The following is a 16,052-nucleotide window of genomic DNA, read 5'->3' on the forward strand; positions in this document are numbered from 1 at the left end:
GGAAGCTCAGCAGCATTTATTTACCGTATTGACGTCTACATTCTAACCTTTGGGCAACACCACAGTAAATCAATCCTCCAGATTTCCCTGGATTAGTAAAAGGTCCTGCCATGCTTCAGAGAGCAGGGAGGCACCACTGCCAGGGGGGGGGGCCAGCGGCTCACCGATGAAGGCGATGGCCTGGGAGAAGCAGGCCCGGATGTCCGTGGCCAGGCTGTCCTCCACGTTGAGCCGCAGGTACCGCAGCTCGCCCTCGTACAGGCTGGGGCAGGTGGACGACACGTTGAGCACTGCCGTGATGCCCGCCGCCGCCAGTGTCTGCCGGCGCGACGAGTGCAGGGCGCTGCCCAGGAACAGGAAGGGCAGCAGCTCCACGGGACCCCCCTGCACACAACAGCACAGCACAGGAGTCAGCCCAACGCCCACGACGACCTAACCAGAATGCTTTGTTTTATAAATGTTTTGATTGTTTAAAGGCTGATTCTAGTCACGTATGCATGTGAATCATGTGCGATCATGCACGGTCTCTTGACTTGAATCCCTCTTAACCAAGTTTGACATGCATCCCCAACAGGTTATTCTAGTGTACACAACTCTATTATCTGTACATTTCCTGCTACATTAAAATCCCACTCTACGCAGAAACCTTCACGTTAACTGCTACGCCTATATATAGCAGACTGGATAAATGGTAAATTTGGATGTGGTTTTGCTATGACTAACCTGATCATACGAGGGAGTCTTCCGCTCTGGCGCCGTGGGTTCTGAATCCGCTGCGGGGGGCTCGCTTCCCGGGGAGGTGGAACACAGCTCAGGATAAGCTTCAGCGAAAGTCGTAAATCCACCTTACAAAAAATGTATTGGAGAAAAAAAAATGTTACAGGCCAGACAATTAACTAATGTCCCATGTTTCAGATTAATTATCATTTTTAAAAAAAAGGGAAAAACTAAAGTAAAACAATACAGAATAGGCTACAAAGAAGTCGCGCATCATAAAAACATTTGGGTTTTGTTTTCTTCCCTTAACTTAAAAACAATTCGTTATAAGTGACTGAGGGCAGTACCACGGGCCTCAACCAAGATAGACATTCACCGGTACAGTCAAAGGTTATTCAAAGAGAAACGTTGGACGGAAAACATTGTGCTTACCCTTTAGGAAACATATCTGCACAGAGCTTCTTGGGACCTCTGCTCTTAGTGCGCTGAGCAACATGTTGGCTAGGCTTTCGTGCTTGAGTTGGGCCATGAGGTGGCTGTTGTCATCCACCACCACTACCGGTGAGAATTCCCCGCGCCGTAACTTCCCCACAAGCGTCTTGTCCGCTATCAGCCACTCCAGGCAGACCACGGAGCTCTTGGACCGCCGGCGCAGCAGCGAGTTCCAGTGGACATTACTGGACTGCCGTATGTGCGCTTTGGAGAAAGCAAGGAACGGTCTGCAGTCAAGCACCATGCAGCCCTCAGAAGATAACTGCTCCGAACTTCTGAGAATTGGAAGCAGTTCGTTGCCTGTTATTTCACACGGCTCATTGTTTGAAATCATGGCGGAAATATAGAATAAACCTGCAAAATATACCAAAAATATTAAGTAACAGTTATAGGCCTATTTTGAGAAAATTGGAAAATAAACCAAAATAGAACGGTCCTTAAAAGTTAGTGAACTGTTTGATTGACTCTTTCAAACACTAATCAAAGAAAATTTGGCCAACTCTAACCTCAAATGTACATTCGTTTTCTTTATGTGTTTGAGTTTCTAGTCAGCTTGAATAAACCTTGCCTAAAGTGAGCGGTTCGCTTCTTTCATTGATAACAGCTGGGTAATGGGCGGGGACTCGCTCACTGGAACACCGCGGGGACACCCACTTTTTCCACTGAAGCATACGTCACAAGCGGAAACACCATATTTGGGCAGCTCGGTACACCTAATAAGGGCATTGACATAAATCAGATTTTCCCTAAGAGCATGTGGTTCTCGTGGATTATCCTGTGTTCGGTATTTAATTACTTTTTTCACTATGATTGAATACCCTTAGTTTGTATATCTAGAGACTTGATTGGTATAGGTAAAGTCTAGGTTGTAAGTAATGCACCATCCTATCACATAGGAGTAACAACTTCTTGGAACAATGTGCAAACTTAGCCCTTATAAGGCTTACAATTTGCAAATTGTGCAACAATATGCATAGGAACAATTATTCTTCTGTTAGTTTTCAGTTAGCGCACAGCAAAATAAACTTCACATGAAATGTGTCCAATAAGATGATTAAAACCAATGTGTTTATGTGTGTGTGTGTGTGTGTGTGTGTGTGTGTGTGTGTGTGTGTGTGTGTGTGTGTGTGTGTGTGTGTGTGGTGTGTGTGTGTGTGTGTGTGTGTGTGTGTGTGTGTGTGTGTTGGTGTCTGTTTGTGTGTATTTCTGTATTTTGTGTATCTGTGACCTAGAACTTTGCAGACAAACATTTAACATAGTGATAGTTGAACTCGTTGGTGACGTTTCCTTGACAGGACTGTTGTTTGCATATTGCCATGACAAGTGATGTACAACACGCAGGTGTTTCTTCTTCTGTTTACCCAAAAGGAAATGGAGGCGTCACACCCTGCTACCACCACAACAACCCTTACATGACCACTCCCCTATCCTTCATCCCTTCAACGAATCATCATGTCATAGTGCTGACGTTCAGCCCGCTAACCTTTAAAAAACAAAAATATTTACATTTTTGGAAAACTATATTCAAATGCATACATCATATTGTGTTTTTTTGGTTAGAAATGTAGATGTATTCATCGTCAAAGTTGGACTATATGTGACCTACCTTTACTTTACCTATTACAAAAAATGCTAAACAAATGGACCCAAAAGTAAAAACCTGTGGAAGTAATGAGCAAAATATGACTTGTCTTGAGGTGAGAAGGTTGCACTTAACCAGCTATGAAACGGGTAGGAAGATATTCATCCAGAACATACAATCTAGAGAGACTGAATGTGAAAGATATATAAATCAAAGATAAAAAATGTGGTAATTTTCTTTGATGTTCATGTAAAAAACATGAATTTATCCGCAGAAACAAATGATCCTAACTAAGCAACAATGGCAACAAACCAACTGTGGGATGGATTCATACTCACAGGCTCTGCTCTCACAGGGATTATTTGGGATTATGCTGGGGCTATTAATCCTCGAAAAAAAACATTAAACCTGGAGATTTATCCATCCCGATCTTCTTATCCACGTCCACGTGGCCCGAGTCCTCGTGTCTCCAATCGGGAAGTCCCCATCCCTCCTAAGGTCAACTGCGTCAACCACAGCAATGTGTTTTTAACTAGTGTGTGTCATTATGTGTTAGTTATGTCAGCCCTCCCTCAGAACCTGCTCTTTGGTCCACGTCTAGAATATGTGCCTACAAGATAAATGTGTAACACACGCTTCATGGTGATTAACATGATTTAATGAAACTGTACTTTCATTTTCCCTTAGCCAACTGTCCACACTTGAGGAATAAGTTTGTAGTTTTATAAGTCATGTAGTTTCGATAACAGCATCTGCTAAAGGACTGAATAGTTAATAACCCATTATAGGATTAAACCCTAGACTGCATGGAATAATAAGCGTTGAGTTTGAGTTTTATTTCGAGAGCTGAATCTTTGTTAATAAACGGACTCCATTCTCCTTGCTCTTATCTCCTTCATCTTCCTTTTCATTGTCAGTCTGTGGACGAAGTTCACACTGTTTATTTTTGCACAGAAGTAAACTAAAAACTGATAAATGAAGCATGTATATAGTAGTGAACAATAATAAGTCAACAATCTGTAGTGTTTTTCCGGTTTTGAGGCAATGAACCATGACATATACCTGGCCTTGAATAAGTACATCAGAAATCAAACTACTAAGTCTTAACTAGTCTTGCTTTCTGATTCTTGTTTCACTTCTCTCGTCTCCTTCCAGCTGTCTTCTGCTCTCACCTTTCTCTTTATCTCTCTCTCTCTCTACCCCCACCATTATCTTTAACTTTAATCTCTCTCTCTCTCTCTCTCTACCCCCCACCATTATCTTTAACTTTCATCTCTCTCTCTCTCTCTCTCTCTCTCTCTCTCTCTCTCTCTCTCTCTTCTCTCTCTCTCTCGCTCTCTCTCTCTCTCTCTCTCTCCCTCTCCCTCTCTCTCTCTCTCTCTCTCTCTCTCTCTCTCTCTCTCTCTCTCTCTCTCTCTCTCTATCTCTCTCTCTCTATCTCTCTCTCTCGCTTCATCCCCTAATTCGGTCTCTTACCCAAGGGCCACTGTGAGGCCTATGCTGGCTACCAGGCTGAGGACGGTCACCGTGGCGATGATTGACAGCAACAGGTCTCTGGTAAGTGGAAGAGTCTGGGAGGTGTATCTTGGAGGCAGGGTGGGCAACGTGATTAGCAGCATGGGAGTTTGGGTGGGCAGAGCTGTGACTTCAAAGAGGAAAACAAATAAATATCAGAACCAAAATACATTTCATATCATAAATCAGCAAGAATCTGTCCTTAATCTTGATTAGGGATTGGTTCCACAAGATACAGACAGCCAGAAAACATAAAGACAGGAGCCCCATTTAAAGTGGTGTGACTCATGGATGCTTTGAACACATTCCCCCTACACTTTACTTTACCAGTGAGTAGGAAGGTGACTGTGGAGAAGACAGTGGCATTGCGGTCCTGCAGTGAACAGCGATACGTCCCTTGCTCATTCGCATGCAGCTGATTCAGCACCACCGACGACTCCTCAGTGACTACCAGGGTTTGGAAATTGCTTTCTTCCAGCTGACACAGGAAAATGGTCAGAGGAATTCAAGGGTCCTATGAGTATTGTTTTATTTCAGCAAAAACCAAACCAAATCTTTCTTTCTGGAGGTGTGAGCTCAATGGGTTCTCACCTGTGTAGCTCCAGGGGGGCCAGGGGCCCAGCTGAAATGGTACTCTGGGCTTCCCTGAAGCAAGCTGTGCCAGGGCAGGAAACAGTTCAACACTGCCTGGCCCCCTTCTTCAGCCTCCAAACGGTGCTCTGAAACAAAGATGGCAGCCTGTTTATAGTTAATAAATAGTAGTATAGTTAATAAATATATAAATGTGAATTATGAACACATACACTTTAACACTTCATCATTTCTCTCATCAAACAAACCCAAACATATCTGTTTGTTTATAAATATATATATATATATATATATATATATATATATTTTTTTTTATTTATTTATAAAACGGGTGGCATAAATCAAGCGATCTGATTGGTTTCCCAACTGTTGTATATTGAGCGTATACACACAGCTATATATATATATACACACACACAGACATAAATAGATAAGATTTTCAAATGTAGTACCAATGGCTTGTGGTTTTCTCTATACCCGAGGGAGAGCCACAGGAAGAATGAGGGAGGAGTGAGGAGGGATGAGAGAGGGAGACCGACTGAGGGTTAGAGCGGGGGTGGACGGAGCAACTCATTCATGGAACCAAGGATGAGTTGAAACAACAGTGTCTCATATGAGCAAACACACTGACAGGCTTGTGACCGGATGCATGTGTGTGTGTACACTGCAGAGTGCTACAGTCATATCACAAAGACATACAACCTCCCCGCCCACCCCAACTGACCAAGGCAGAGCAACAAGACACACCTACCGCCACAGTCCAGCTGGTGTGTGGGAGAAGAACAATTGTATAACCTGTATTTGCAGGAGGTGCAGTCTATCACTCTTTGATACAGCTGCCCTGTAAAGCATGATTCCACACAGACACACACACACACACGCACACACACACACACACACACACACACACACACACACACACACACACACACACACACACACACACACACACAAACACAGCCTTTAGCTTTATTTGAACAGGAGATGGTAATGTAATGGAAGATGGAGAACTGAAATAGAGAACTTACCACACTTGTTAGGGCACAGTCCTAGATAGGAGATAAACATATCATCTCAAGTCAATTTCATAACGCTCTTCTTGTCCTTTCTACTGTCAGCGACCTCAGCCGACAAATTACCTTCACGGATGAATATAGCCAAGTGTTTCTCTAAGATTTTCCGGCCCTTCTCCATGATTTGAATGGCGTCAAATGTCCCCGAACCTTGAAATTGCCGAGAGAATCATAATCGTAACTGTATAATTTATTTATGGATAAATCTATGACAAAAACAGCACTAAAAGAAGAAGAACACAACACTGTTAACTTTTTCTTGATAAAGAGAGAAAAGGATAAGGGACACTTATCATTGCCCTGAGGTTTGGACCCCCCCCCCCCCCCCCCCCTTATCATGCTATTTGGTCACAGTCAGATACACCTGTAATGAGCTAATGCAATGCAAACACAAGCTGTCTCCTGATCTTACCTGTTTGCTGGGTCTCCTTGAAGCGATTGAATTCACTGTGGTACTCAGTGCTAGCTCTATAAAAACTGGTGGGATCTAGGAGCAATAGATTTAGAGTTTGAGCAGTAGTTTTCCACAACATATTACTATAAAGTAGCATTCCTCTGAGTACACCTAACATCAAAGCAATTGTCAAACGTCATGTCTGTGTTCACCAATGACGCCGCGGTGGGCCTGGCTAGTCTGCCTGTAGGTTACATGGGCGTGGTCCCTGATCAACGTGAGCTCGAGCTGCTCCTCCACGCTGGCAGCAGACAGGAGGAAGTCCTCGTGCAGGAGTCTGGTCTTGCGGTCACACTGCAGACAGGCCCTCCCGGCAGGCATGCGACACAGGGCCAACAGGCTGACCACCACCAAGAGCTGTGGCCTCATCAATGTCTCTGGATGGAGATTAGTTCATATTGTGCCTTTACATTTAGATTTAGTGCATTTGGTAGACACTTTTGTCAAAAACGACTTTTATTTTATTTTTTAAGTTTACATTTTGCCTTATCCTGCGAACAAATTTGTTTTACAATGACCACCAATAATTTAAGTTAATTGTTAACACTTTACAATAAGGGTTTATTAATAAACCAATAATAAACATTTGTTAATGCAATAATAAACATTATTATATTTCATAAGCATAGGGGTAAGTTAGGGTTTGTGGGTTAGGGTTAACCTTAACCCTTACCTGTATTAGATAATATACAAATTAATGCCTAAGCTAACCCTATGAACACCATTAGTAAATGACTAGACTTTAAGTGAACTTTTAATTAACTTAGCTAATGCTAATAACAGCATTGAATAATGTTAATTTGTGGTTTGTTAATGGTTAATGTACCCTTATTGTAAAGTGTCACCTTTGTTTTAAAGCCTACCTCTTAGAGCCTTCTCCTTATAAAACAAATAATACATTTGGAGGACAACACTAACTATTTTAAACAAGAAAATGTATAATGTCACAGTAATTCATAATTATTTCCAAAGACTTGTTTGCATAGCAGAAGGGACTGGCAACAGTCAGGCAGATAGACCTGATAGCAAGTAGCTCGTCTCTGCCACCTAGTGGGAGATCATACGTATCGTGTTTACAACCACATGAACAATCAAAAAACTTATTTTTGCCAAGATTAAATATTCCGTAGAAAAATTGACCAAATTTACGCAAATTTATGCTTACTAAGATTAGTTTAAACGTAAACAAGGAAACGAACCACAACGTCTATTGCTATTTGTTTTCAAGGGTAACGTTTCCTTGACACAAATATTCGAAGTTGGAGTAAATAATCGAGTCCAATGAGAACGACCCAATAGTCATGCATTTGAGTAAGTGTTGTAATAGAGAAAATTCAAGATTGAAATTCAGGTTAAAATGTAGGTGGAAATCAGCCCGTATGAAAGGTTGCCGTGAACGGCCGTTTAGACTACATTTCCAATAGTTCCACGCATACTCATACATATTTGACTGACAGATGGGCAGGCCAATCCCCTGGAAGTGTTTAGTGTAGGCGGGATCAAGGACACATTTTTTTAAATGCGCACTGTCTTATGCGCAGAACTTTGTTGTCCTCTTGAATCTCACGAAAACAGCAAGGTGAGTTTGGGTTGTCTTTCTGACATGAATAGCGTCTCGTCATGCTTGTTAGTCAACATTTATTTCAAACGAGTTAGTCAAGTATTAGAGAGTATAAATGTGGAGGATAGGACTTGGTCCTCGGTAACAGTGTGTACCAGCTAGTGACTGATTTCACTGTACTCTTACTGTAGCCGATGCAGCAGTTCGACAGAGCTACCACAAACAGGTTTGGTCACTCGCTACATTTTATATGTTGATATTTTTATTTTATAGTCTACTAAATGTGTAACAGATCAATGAACTGTAACTGTAACTATCCATTTTAATCAAAGTTTAAAGTAACGGGACAACGTTGTTTGGACCTCACGACGCTGCTGGCAGTGTTTTTGAGTGTTTCGTTAATAGGAAGGAAACGCGACACTCATATGAGAAAGAATAATTGGTCTTCCTCCCACCACGACCGATCTGCACATACACCTGCTGCAATGGTCACAACGGACTCAAAGCTGCTGCATTGCTGTAACGTTATGCTACTATTCGTAGGGTTACCTTAAGGACACTGTTTATTTGCAAAATGTCTTAATACAATTCTTTGTTGGCAATATACACGTTGGTTTTTTAAACCCAGCAGAAGGTTGGTGTTATAGCACATCTAGGTATATCATCTGTAACAGTAAGGGTGTAAGGGGTATTGGTATGTTGAGATAAATGATTGCTTTAACATAATTTGTGTAATATTTGTAGGGGGAATTCTCATGTACCAGACATACCCTAAATATGGGCACAAATAAATTACAATACAATTTTGGTTTGTATTATTTATGGTAATTATTCTCAAACAGAAGTAACATGGTTACATGTTTGTACGGAATGAAAACGATAATAAAGTTACATTTTTGCATGTTTCTAAGAAATGTGTATCACCGTGATAAAGTTGCAGACATCCTAGGGAATAACCTAATGGTGTGGTGTTGGCACAACAACCATGACCTCAATGAACAGTGCACAATTCGAAATTTAATTAAAGCATTGATTATTGATTATAAAGAAGAAAAAAAAAGAGGTGCAACATTGCATAATAATTCTCACACACGTAGGAGACAAATGCTCCCACTGCTGCTATAAGCTAGCCTGAATACAGATTTGCAACATTACTGCAGAGCATGTACTTTATCTTTCAACCGGTGCACTTATCGAAAGGGTGACAGTTGTAAAATATTGTTTACTTTTCAAGAGTGCCCTGGTGGTTTCATTGAAACCGACTCACTGTGTGTAAAGCACTGTACTTAGAGTGAGATGGTGTGCACAACCGTTTATTTGGTGAAAGTCGGTTCACCTGATGACTGATAATTAAGGATATTGGCGATTGCTGCTTATCACTATCTTATACTTTAAAGGGCACTTACTCAACTCAAAGTCTGGAAATGATGACCAGAGTATTGACGTGGGTCTATATCTTATAATTTAGAGGCACTTACTGAACTCAAAGTCTGGAAATTATGACAGGGCTATTGACATTTGTCTATTTCAAGTATTATAAAACAGTTTAACAAACCCTACACAGTTCAGTATGTAAAACACAAGCACTATACACTATATCTTTTTTTTTCATGGCCCACATGTCTTCTCATTGAAGGACATTACAATAAGCTATTCTGATGTCAGTTGTGTGTGCTGTGTTCTTTTATATATTTTTTGTTAAAAACAGTAGTTTGTATACTGCTGGGAATCTATCTAATCTATATAGTATTCTATCTTCTATATATATATTGTGTGCTTGATGAGGGATGTCCTGTTTCTGTCTCTTTCACTTTGCCGTCTCGTTTCTGTTTAACCAATCCCTTGTTCCTGTGTGGGGTTCCCTTGTAGATGGCGACCCGGGACCCCAGCCCTGTGGGCCCCCTCCGATCCGGACGCTCGCCTACCACCTCCTAGACACCTCCTCCGCCCGTCTACTTTGCCCTTCTCTGACCGCAGGAACCTCTGGGAATAGATCAACAAAACAAATAATGAAGAGCAATGGAGGTAAGGAAACCGCTGCAAAAAGAGTAACTCAACTCACAGTATGGCAGATGCAACTAAACAACCGATCTCAGCCTAACTTGTGTTCTTGTTCTTTTGTTCCAGAAGAGCAGAATCCAAAGATCTCCAGATAGACCTCTACAGTCAAAACATTAACACCTGCCTCTTCAACTCATCAACCAAACCCCTTAACAAAACCATACACCCATAACGCCCTAGTGTGCCAGGGCGAGCCACCAGGATGTACCAGATAGTACCAGGGGGTCAGGGGGACCAGACCACCAGTGAAAGGATCACCGGCTCCCCACTGAAGAAGAAGCTTGGTCGGGATGGCCGGCCCCTGGTGGTGGCGGGCGTGCTGGGCTGTGTGTTGGTGCTGGCTGCCATCGTCTCGTGGTGCTACTACACCGCGTCGCTCCGTCAAGCTCAGCTGCTGAAGACCGAGCTGCTGAACCTCAACAAGGACGGCTTTGTCATCCGTAACCAGGCCGGGGCGATCATCTTCAGCATGGCCTTTAAGTGAGTGCAGTGCCTGAGCCTGACGCAGAGGCCTTTTTATATAATGATTATAATTATATTTGGCTCCCACGTGTCTGTCATGCCACTCTCACTTCCACTAAACCAAAGAAAAATGGATATGAAACTGAAAAACAGTATGATGTGTTTCAGTACTGTGCATTTATCGTATAGGCCAGACATTCCTAAAATGTCAAGCGCAGAGGTAGCAAATTTATTCCTGTTCTACATCCTGGTATTACAAACATGCAATTGTAAAGGTAACTAATAGGGTAGCTGTAGCAATTATATTTACACACTTGGTTTGTCCTACTGTTCACCTGTCATACTAGCCTACTGTAATCAACTATAGCAGGCACCATTTTATAGTCAGTACAATTTATGACATTTACGAGTACAGAAACAACATGAATTAGACACTACCCTGAATAAGTAAAACTTTGATCGTGCATGCGACTCTTCTTGAATAATGTGGTCACGGCTTGTGGCTATATACGCCACACATCCTACACAAAATGACTCATGACGCAATCCAATACCAATCCTTCCAGTGCTCTCCATCCGCAAATCTAATATCATCACACAATATCAAAACATTTAATCTGTCCTTCAAGCTGTATCCTGGATGAAGAACCCGATTATTTGCTTTTACTTGAACGATGGTAGCTGTCCGCCCTTTTGTTTTTTTAAAGAATGTTCAAGCTCGAACTGTAGCTTCTAATTATACCGACCCAAAAAAGTGTGCAGGTGTGTTTGTGGTGTGGCAGTCTCACAGCTCGCTCTGTGATGCTTTCAGGATATTAATAGGCAGCTTGATGCTAGACACAGACACGATGACCCCCTAAGGGAAGAAGGGTTTTTGCATGTGATCACATGTATGGAGTGGTCCGGACACTATCACTCTATGTACAATACATCTTCCATTTGCTTCATAACATCAGGTACATTAGGGGAATGTATGGGAATAAATAAATATTTCCCTGCAGAACGTGTTCACAATGAGGGCATTGCATTAATAACTGCTTTTGTTCTCTGACCCTCCCTTCAGATCTGGCACTCTCGACTTGGACTCCTGCTCCAAGCAGGGCAGCATTCTGAGCTGTTCTCGCTCAGATTCTGGAAATCTCAATTTCTTTGTCCAGACTGTCGGGTTCAAGGACACGGTGATGTGTTACCGCGTTCGCTGGGAGGAGCTTGAACACGAGCGCTCGGTGGAGCACGCCATGGCCTACAACGACTCCCACTGGTACGGAGGGGCAGAGTCGGCGACACAACATTGGCCTATCAGCGTCCAGGGTGAGGAGGAGCCACTCCCCTTCATCACCAGTGACATCTACACTAATCGGAATGCCTTTGGGGGAATCCTGGAACGCTATTGGCTCTCATCAAACGCAACCGCTATAAAGATTAACGATTCGGTTCCGTTTCACCTGGGCTGGTCGGAGAAGGACAGGACCCTCCGGTTCCAAGCCCGTTACGAGGACTCTCCTTACAGACCGCCGGAGGGACAACGGGCCCTGCCAGAACTCAGCTACAGAGTTTGTGTCGGCTCTGATGTCACGTCTATCCACAAATACATGGTGCGTTCATCACAGACGGGCCGCGGGCAATCATCTTTAAGTACTTTTTAAATTCAAGCTGATTCAAGCTATTGTCTTACTTTCATTCATTGTTTACTTGCATACTTTACGGTGTCTTGTCTTCGTTTTTTATGATTCGCTTTAACAAAAAAATCCAATTATCTGCTCAGGTGCGGCGGTACTTCCCCAAGCCCATCCAGGCGCCGGCCTCGGACGTGTTCCAGCACCCCGTGTGGTCCACCTGGGCCCTCTACAAGACGGCCGTCACCCAGGAGAAGCTGCTGCAGTACGCCGCCAACATCACCCGGCACGGCTTCACCTGCTCCCACCTGGAGCTGGACGACCGCTACACCGCCGACTACGGCGAGTTCGACTTCGACCCGCAGAAGTTCCCCAACGCCAGCGGCATGTTCGCGCGGCTGGCGGCCGGCGGCTTCGAGGTGTCGCTGTGGACCCACCCCTTCGTCAACTACGACTCCATCAACTTCGCCGTGGGCGTGGAGCGGGGCTACTTCGTGCGGGAGCCGAGCGGCGAGCTGCCGGCACTGGTGAAGTGGTGGAACGGCATCGGCGGGATCCTGGACTTCACCAACCCGGAGGCCCGCGAGTGGTACGCCGCCCAGCTGCACGCGCTCAAGAGCCGCTACGGGGTGACCTCCTTCAAGTTTGACGCCGGGGAGACCAGCTACCTGCCCCGCCAGTTCAGCACCCTGGGCCCGCTGACGGACCCCTCGGTCTTCACCCGCCGCTACACGGAGATGGCGTTGCCCTTCCACGAGCGGGCGGAGCTGCGGGTGGGCTACCAGAGTCAGAACATCTCCTGCTTCTTCAGGATCATCGACCGGGACTCGGTGTGGGGGTACGAGCTGGGCCTCAAGTCCATCATCCCCACCGTGCTGACCATCGGGATCCTGGGCTACCAGTTTGTCTTGCCCGACATGATAGGAGGCAACGCCTACCCCAACCGCACCACAGGTGTGTGGTGCAGCTGAAAAAAGTGTGTGTGTGTGTGTGTGTGTGTGTGTGTGTGTGTGTGTGTGTGTGTGTGTGTGTGTGTGTGTGTGTGTGTGTGTGTGTGTGTGTGTGTGTGTGTGTGTGTGTGTGTGTGTGTGTGTGTGAGAACATGCATACATATACATAAATCAACATTTTTATAATAAAATGTATTCGGTTGTGATGACAGGTGATGGACATGGTCTGCCAGACAGGGAGCTATACATCCGATGGCTAGAGCTGTCTGCTTTCATGCCCGCCATGCAGTTCTCCATTCCCCCCTGGGCCTACGATGATGAGGTGAGGAGAAACCATTGAAAGTTTTTTTGTTTTTTTTATGCATTTCTTGTAAGTGGAGAAGTAGATGTACTAGTGTATTGCAATAGTGCACGTGTGGAACAACTGTATTCATTGTTACACACAACATTTGGCAGCCCAGATAAGGTTTAGCATTAACACAGCATTTAACACAGCAATTCGATTGTGCTCATCCTCGTCCAGAATGACCTTGTGTTGTACTGTACGTTTGATAAATAAAACACTCTTGACTTTGTCAAAACCAGGTAGTAGAGATTGCACGAAAGTTCACGGAATTCCACAAGAACCTTGTGGCACCCAGGGTTCTGGAGCTGGCCGGCGAGGTCCTGAACACGGGCGACCCGATCATACGGCCCCTGTGGTGGATCGCCAACGATGACGAGGCTGCCTACAAGATTGACTCCCAGTTCCTGATCGGAGACGACCTGATGGTGGCGCCGGTGTTGGAGCCAGGCAAGCAGGAAAGGGACATTTACCTGCCGGCCGGAAGGTGGAAGAGCCGCAAGGGGGAATACTTTGACAAAGGACCCATGTATCTCACTGATTACCCAGTGGACCTGGATGAGATAGCCTACTTCACATGGGTACATTGAAGACACAGTTAGACAAGAGGGAACACACAAGCACACATATGCGCAATACTGAACGGACAGGAAGGGGGAAGGATAGTTGAAACGCTACAAAAGGTGAATTGCTGCAAAAACGGTTTATAACCTCGTAATGACTCACCATTGCTGCTCTCCAACTGCTCTCGTCCACACACTGCTTCCCCCATGGTGATTGCAGTGCTCTGCCCAAAGTTCTGGTCAGATTCAGTGATTTAATCTTCCAGCCATCATCATGTGCCTTCCACAGCCTTTAATAACACTTGACTGCGATTGTACCATGTTGACCACTGTCTTCCTGCTTAGGAGCCATCCAAGTCCTGCCCTCTCCTTCAGCCTTTAGCTAGAGAAGTATGGCTGCGGTTGAACCTAAGCTTCGATTCCTTGTTGAGTTTATGTATAGTTCCATATAGTTGATTTAATGCTACATTGCTTCATATTTTACCAATTTGTTTTTATTAATCAGCTGCTATGCAAATGCATAGACAGTCCAATGTCCATTGGTACCAAATATCCATACTTGAAACTGTACAAACTGTACATTTTAAAGGATATAGGTGTATGTGATCTGTGGCTGTGTTGGAAAGCTCTTGGGATCCCAGCATACCTATGGTTAAATATGAAGTATTGCTGCTTTAAGTTTTTATTTTAACCCGAACAGTCAAATATGCCTTTTGATTTGGGGAATCTGCTGCATTGTGTGACGGCAATAGGGGACTGAAATTTGATTGTGTAGGCCTTCTCCATTGGTCATTTTAAACATACGGAACGTCATGAGGCATGGCAAGTTATGCCTAGCCCTCTGTCAACATGCATCATATATGGTGTATATTGTGACACAGGAGTATTCTATTTGCCTGGTCTGGAGCCCATTGAAAGCCTCTTCCGATAAGAAAATGGTATCCAGACCAATCAGATGCAGTGCTCGAGGGAGGAAATTGAGGGGAGCTACGATGTTAAAAGATTGACAGAAATTTGGGGGCTTTCTATTAGGAGAATATGTTTTTGCTTTACTTTCAACTTCCATCCAAGAGCGAAACAGGGCAAGAGCGCAATATAACAAAATCTGACTTTGTTAATAAATAATGTTTGCATATCGCAAACTTGAATATCTGTCTGAAGAGGTTAATTCATTTTAATTAATAAATCACTTTGTATTCATCATTATTATCAGGCTTTCTATTTGGTGTTCAAAAATTGTGCTTTGAATTATGCTTATTTGTTTAAATCAATGCTCAGAGGAAATGTAAAAGACAACAATGTATTTTGTGTTTTGAGAGCTGTTTTGAAAGCTATATTAAATATCACACTTCTGTAATTTATGAGATTAGTTTCATTTTGGGTGTTGAATTGTTTTTGTTTTAATTCCAATCCGTATTACATTTATGAAATGGAATATGTTATTTTATTTGCACATTGCTTGGTGATATGTATTTGTAATCAAACAATGTAACTATATGTCTAACTTTTGCCAAAGCTCGCTATGTGTGCTTGGAAAATGGCTTATTTGAATGACTTTGTTTTTCAGTTCTCATCCATCTTTTATAGGCCTTTAACAAATTAAACGATTTAGCTTGTTTTGCCTTGTATGTAAATTAAGGGATTTCAGGATTTTCCTCCACCATGATTGTACTAACCTCCATGTGCCATAGAATAAATATATTGCCTGGGTTGAACCAAGCCTTTATCTTGTTTTGTTTCTCAGTAGAGCGGAAACCTGCATGGTCGGTCAGACATACGAAACTCACTTACTACTTACTTTTTTTGTTTTGTTTTGCAACCACTATTCAATTGCCTTGTCAAAAACAGAAACAGAATCACATTTTCTAGGGTCATTAATTTGAATTATGCTACACGTATATAACTCTTTATTATTAAAGAGTTATTATATAACGTATTATTATACGTTTATTTATCAACCTTAAAAATGAGACTCACAATTTCCTAAAAAGTTTATTTTTAAATGGATTAACTTGTGAGGCAGATCAAGTAAGCATATCAATCATTCTATACAGTATGCTAGTTACACATGT

General features: G+C 43.2%; 3 protein-coding genes across 5 annotated transcripts in view; 1 reads left to right on the forward strand and 2 right to left on the reverse strand.

Moving 5' to 3' along the window:
• dusp2 (dual specificity phosphatase 2) overlaps positions 1–1,779 on the reverse strand; it is a gene marked incomplete at its 3' end in the record, with an annotated part of 2,304 nt that extends 525 nt beyond the window's left edge. The window contains exons 1-3 of the mRNA XM_084467916.1: positions 1,150–1,779; positions 724–845; positions 165–384 (exon numbers count right to left, since the gene is read on the reverse strand). Of these exons, the coding sequence (XP_084324042.1) occupies positions 165–384; positions 724–845; positions 1,150–1,543 (736 nt within the window). The 5' untranslated portion in view covers positions 1,544–1,779. The remainder of the gene's footprint in view (positions 1–164; positions 385–723; positions 846–1,149) is intronic.
• Positions 1,780–3,648: 1,869 nt separating this feature from the next.
• izumo1 (izumo sperm-oocyte fusion 1) lies at positions 3,649–6,793 on the reverse strand (the record flags this gene model as incomplete). Its single annotated transcript, XM_084467718.1, has 9 exons — positions 3,649–3,709; positions 4,268–4,436; positions 4,634–4,784; positions 4,898–5,025; positions 5,649–5,738; positions 5,926–5,946; positions 6,037–6,120; positions 6,383–6,457; positions 6,577–6,793. The coding sequence occupies 9 exons, from the start codon at positions 6,791–6,793 to the stop codon at positions 3,649–3,651; spliced, it is 996 nt and encodes a 331-aa protein (XP_084323844.1).
• A 1,170-nt stretch (positions 6,794–7,963) lies between these two features.
• On the forward strand, positions 7,964–15,684 carry LOC311342823 (myogenesis-regulating glycosidase-like). 3 transcript variants are annotated; one of them, XM_084467652.1, is made up of 7 exons: positions 7,964–8,003; positions 9,855–10,010; positions 10,113–10,526; positions 11,572–12,103; positions 12,274–13,078; positions 13,287–13,396; positions 13,660–15,684. In XM_084467652.1, exons 3-7 carry the CDS (start codon positions 10,249–10,251, stop codon positions 14,005–14,007), a joined length of 2,073 nt encoding a protein of 690 aa, XP_084323778.1. In that variant the 5' UTR covers positions 7,964–8,003; positions 9,855–10,010; positions 10,113–10,248; the 3' UTR covers positions 14,008–15,684. The 3 variants fall into 3 exon arrangements, with proteins under 3 accessions (XP_084323778.1, XP_084323780.1, XP_084323779.1); XM_084467654.1 differs by having other exon boundaries at positions 10,116–10,526; XM_084467653.1 differs by lacking the exon at positions 7,964–8,003 and adding an exon at positions 8,139–8,211.
• The last annotated feature ends 368 nt before the right edge of the window (positions 15,685–16,052 follow it).

This window comes from Micromesistius poutassou, assembly GCF_964030765.1.
Source record: "Micromesistius poutassou genome assembly, chromosome: 5".
NCBI lineage: Eukaryota > Metazoa > Chordata > Actinopteri > Gadiformes > Gadidae > Micromesistius > Micromesistius poutassou.

Bases quoted from the DNA above. Each gene is read 5' to 3' on its own strand.
- LOC311342823 (XM_084467652.1), top strand. From the start codon at position 10,249: ATGTACCAGATAGTACCAGGGGGTCAGGGGGACCAGACCACCAGTGAA. The intron at 12,104-12,273 runs GTGCGTTCATCA...TTATCTGCTCAG, and splicing joins CGTCTATCCACAAATACATG to GTGCGGCGGTACTTCCCCAA. The intron at 13,397-13,659 runs GTGAGGAGAAAC...TGTCAAAACCAG, and splicing joins CCTGGGCCTACGATGATGAG to GTAGTAGAGATTGCACGAAA.